We start from the raw sequence: 4631 nt of genomic DNA, 5'->3' as shown, positions 1-4631 counted from the left end.
ACACCAGCAATTCACCATCGCAATTTAGGGTTTGTGACCTTATTCAGCTACAGGTATCGACACAAAATAAAAAGGGAGAAAAAGAAAGTGAAAAACGATTTGGGGATATAAGAAACCCTAAATAGTGGGAGGGAAAAGGTAATGGACGATTTTGCCCATCACGTGTTTGGCACGTGATTACACTTGACGGTTGAAATAAACGTCCGTCAGTATTGGGGACCATTTACACCGGCAGTGTAAACCACAAGGATCACGAACGACGAAAATGAACTTCAGGGACCATTTACCCCTTTTCATGTAAACCACAGGGACCATTTATCCAATTTTCTCGATCTTAATTAAAGTAACCAAAAGGTTCGATCTTGTTTGGTCACTGACAATTTTCATATACACATATCTCTATGTACGTCAACTATACATGTTTCGTATATATGCCGCAAAATGTGTATATTAACAAATTATACAAAACATGTGAGGTTAAAGATAATGAATTTACTAAATAAACTCAAATAAACAATATATCAATATAGTGAAACAATTTCAAGAGTCAAGAACGTTATTATGGTTAAATTAATTAAAAACCTCATTTGTGCATGTCTCATTATTATTGTTTTTACTTTTAAACTACTTCTGAAAGGCATACTTTAAAACTCCTTGTGGGAAATTATATGCAAATAATTTGTATGTAACCCCACCTACTAGGTCTTCTATGCACATATTGATTGCCATATGTTCCTCTCTATATGCACAAGTTTCATGAAAGTTTAAAGTCATTTTTTGGAAACGCATATTGTTCTTCATAATATGAGCCCCATTAAGCATCCTTGTCTTTGATTAAATTTAAAGAAAGTTAACTGTATATGAAAAATAAAAGCGTACAAAAATAAAACTATGTGTATAGTAGATTCGATTCAAAATTAAATTTAAAGAAAGTGAACTGATATGGAGGGTTTCAATTAATTTAGCTCTTCCTAATACTTGAATAGCTAGTTTGGATACGGTTTCTTGGATTTTATGAAAAATAAAACTATGTGTATAGTAGATTCGATTCAAAATTATATCCATACACAAGTTATAATAAGATACGATATGATTGGGATTCAAGTAAGAAATTAACACTAATTCTCATTTAAATCTTGAGACAATTTGAAAGGATATGAAGTTCAAGATTCAAGATTTAGAGTGACAAATCTTGGATATTGAAATTGATACATTTGTCTATAGATTCAAGTAACCCTACGTCAGCCATGGACATTAATTCCTCCTCCTCATGATCTTGATCATCAAATAATATATTTAAATCTAAAGATACACAAGGGCTTCCTTCTTTTTCTTCAACTTTCTGCTTCACCGGTGGCGAACATGTTCTTGATCTAGAACTATAGCTTTTGCAACTCAACACAATTATTGCATCACAAAAACGAACATCTTCACCATTCGAGTGTGTTAATCTCCCTTTTTCGATAGCTCGTCTTATTGCCATTTGAGAACAATAATCTACTTGCTCTATATCTTCTACTAAGAAAACTCTATGAGGGTTCACTGAAACTGCTTCGGCAAACCTCTCAAGATAATTACAACTTTCTTCATTATCTCTAGACCTTTTGTTCCTGTGCTCGTCGGTAGAATCCACTCTTGGAGATGATGAAAAGTTGCTAAGAGAAATCATTGTCAAACATGAAATTGACCCAAAAACAACCTTAGCAAGTTCCCTAGCAACTTTCTTTTTTGAATGTGAATCGAAACCTTGAAATAAAAACCAAGTCTCTTCCTTTTGTTCGTTGTTGTTTATCTTGTATTTCCTTGGCTGAATTCCGGACCTACACCTTAATATCGTACCAGCGATATCAGAAATGATATCCTTCTGCAAAGGAACCTTTTCTTCTAATGCATTGCATAGAATTCTAAAATTTTCTCCATTTAACTCCTTAAATTTTTTAATGTATTCAACCTCCATATGATCGCTTGAAGAAACCGAATTTGGAGTAGAATTGGGGTTTGATGGAAACCTTTGTATTGGCTCTCCCTCATCATGATGATTAAATCGTTCATGAACTTGTTTCTCTAAGGATGTAAAATCCCAAAGTTGGCGATTGTTTGAGATTCGGTTGAAATTATGGTTTTCTTGATTGTAGAGATAACAAGAAGCCGGTGACAAGGACGGAGAAATGGATGAGAAGCTTAAGCTTCTTTGAAACATAGGTTTGTTTCTATGAAGTGAGGTGCAGATTGAGTTCCATTTGTGGCACAAATCTTTAACTGAAACACATTCCTGAATTTAGTAAAAAAGAATGAATTAGAAGACTATAATATACAAGTAAAAAATAGTATCATGTAACTATAATGTAGAAAGTAAGGATAACTAATAAGATACCTTATCTTGGCTATTGACTAATATTTTCTCATTAGCAAGCCATGAAGGAAGGCTTGATGACCTTGAACTTTTAACTTCGCTCTCGAAGTTCACCGAGCAATCCACACAACACGTAAGTTGCTTCTCGTCTCCCGTTTCAAGCATCAACCGACAATCCACATTGTCCACATTCTTGCTTCCGCACTCACTTTGGATATCACTGTTTAAAGGACAACACGAAAACATAGTGAATTACTAGAGTCCTAATGAAATCCAAGTACTTGTATCCATTGATCAAATACAATGATCATGATCAATGTAGAAAAAATAATGATTAGTTATGATCAATGACACTAAGTTCAAAAAAATAAAAGTAGAAACAAGAATAATGAATATATTTAGATTAACTTCAAAAGAATTAATAGTTATCCAAATCTCAGTAAAAGAAGAATCAAGAGAAAGGGTTAAAGGAACCTCTAAAAATGAAAATCCATACAATAATTCACTAAAAGTATTAAACGCGATGAAATCCGGCTATACCTTTGTGGAACAAGACTCAAACTTAAGCCCCCAGCCGGAATCGTAAGAGGATGTAGCTTCCAAGTGATTTCGAGCGAAGGGTTCCCATTTCTACATTTTATGTATGTTTGAAAAGATGATATCCCCATAACCCAAAGTTTACCACTAATCTCTTCATTAATACCACAAATTAATCTTCCTAACTCCATAATCAAGTGCTCAATTGGACAATAGTATCCTCTTCCATGACCCCATGAATTACTATTCCTATACTCACTAATCCACTTAAGATCTCCTAAGTATAGCACAACCCCTTTTTGCACAAAGCCTTTAACTAAACTCCTTAATTCTCCAAGTTTTTGTTCTACTTCTAATCTAGAAAGTTGACCAAATGAGAATAGAGGTAAACTTATAAACTTAACATCTTTTAATGTTTCATGAACTTCTCCTTTATCAACTTTCTCCATCACTCCTTTCACTACACCTTCAATTGTAGCAACACACTCACCTACAACCACCAAGCTTTTCGATAGTTTCTTGTTTAATAAATTATCTATTACACACATCACATCCTCATTCCTAACAGTAACTTGATTATGATGTCGATTTCCGTTACCATTTTGTTTCATACAAATTGAAACAGGAATACTAGGTGTTTGAGAAGATAACTCCAAAGAAACAACTTGTTCTACATTAGTTTTCACTTGTGTACTAGAAAAACCAGCTTCTCTCATCACTCTACTAACACTAGGGTCATCCAAAATCGATATAATAAGTTGTTCGAGCTCAATCTTGACAGCAAGTAACGGTTGTTGTTGATTCTCAATCGAACCACGCCTTTGGTGAGCTTGTGCACGCTTAAAAGCCGCGACAAGAGCATTAGAAATGGAGGGATGTTGGGATGAGTGATTCGGTCCTAGCATCGGGCTAGACGATGATGTAGGTAGACGATTTAAGGCTACGTTGAAGCAGAGCTCTAGAGCCTTACATTGAAGAGGGTGTGACGTGGATTGTGACCGAAGACAAGCTGATCGAAGGAGGCCGGTATTGGAAGATAGCATGGTGTTTGCCACGTGGAGTGGTGTGACTTGTGCATGACCACGACGGCGTGCTAGTGTCACAGCCTGTTTAATGATGCTAGCGGCGTCTGAACTTAAAGCTTGTTGTATAGTAAAACCACCAGCTCTCATATTTTCTTGGAGAGATTATGTTTTTCTCTAGAAATTAAATAAATTGCAAGGGGTATATGGATATGACAAATTAAGAGCATCCAAGTGAAGTGGTTTGCAACAAATTGTGATAACAAGTGAAAGACATAAGTAAAATTAAATTTTGTTGATGCATATTCGTGATGAGTGGTATATTTGTAATGAGTGTAAGTGTTGGGAGAAAATGGTAAGTACTTAAATTTGAAGGTGTGTGCTTTGCTTGGGGGTGAGGTAAGATTTAGATGAGGAAAGTGGATTTTGTAGTGGAAAGTGGAATGCATGTGCTGACAAGCAAGAAGAATTCACCAGTCCCAAAGGCAATTCAGCTTTCAAAGGAATCACAACTATATATATTTATATTTTTGTACTATTGTATTTTTTAAATCTTTTTTTTTAAACATACATATTTACACACTTAAAAGCGTTTGATTATTATACTAATCCATAAAATATAGGAGCATTAGTATATTGTGTGAATAAAATAATAAACCTTACCGTAATCACTTAACACCTATTAAAAGCTTGTAATATCAAACAACATATTACAAAAT

At 34.5% G+C, this 4631-nt stretch overlaps 1 protein-coding gene across 1 annotated transcript; it reads right to left on the bottom strand.

Annotated features, from left to right (window-relative positions):
* Positions 1 to 1105: 1105 nt before the first annotated feature.
* Positions 1106 to 4356, bottom strand: LOC139852564 (protein SMAX1-LIKE 3-like). The gene is made up of 3 exons (XM_071841861.1): positions 2894 to 4356; positions 2375 to 2573; positions 1106 to 2272 (listed from the first exon to the last, which is right to left on the bottom strand). Exons 1-3 carry the CDS (start codon positions 4060 to 4062, stop codon positions 1178 to 1180), a joined length of 2463 nt encoding a protein of 820 aa, XP_071697962.1. The 5' UTR covers positions 4063 to 4356; the 3' UTR covers positions 1106 to 1177.
* Positions 4357 to 4631: the final 275 nt, after the last annotated feature.

Source organism: Rutidosis leptorrhynchoides, chromosome 6 (genome assembly GCF_046630445.1).
Source record: "Rutidosis leptorrhynchoides isolate AG116_Rl617_1_P2 chromosome 6, CSIRO_AGI_Rlap_v1, whole genome shotgun sequence".
In the NCBI taxonomy this organism is placed as follows: Eukaryota; Viridiplantae; Streptophyta; class Magnoliopsida; order Asterales; family Asteraceae; genus Rutidosis; species Rutidosis leptorrhynchoides.
The sequence above is the reverse complement of the archived record's forward strand: the minus strand, read 5'-3'. Positions and strand labels throughout refer to the sequence as shown.

What these genes read in the sequence shown, in the direction of transcription:
- LOC139852564 (XM_071841861.1), bottom strand. Translation starts at nt 4,062, where the DNA reads ATGAGAGCTGGTGGTTTTACTATACAACAAGCTTTAAGTTCAGACGCC. An exon ending in TTGAGTCTTGTTCCACAAAG is followed by an intron (nt 2,574 to 2,893) that starts GTATAGCCGGAT and finishes TCCTTTAAACAG; the next exon opens with TGATATCCAAAGTGAGTGCG. An exon ending in TAGTCAATAGCCAAGATAAG is followed by an intron (nt 2,273 to 2,374) that starts GTATCTTATTAG and finishes TACTAAATTCAG; the next exon opens with GAATGTGTTTCAGTTAAAGA.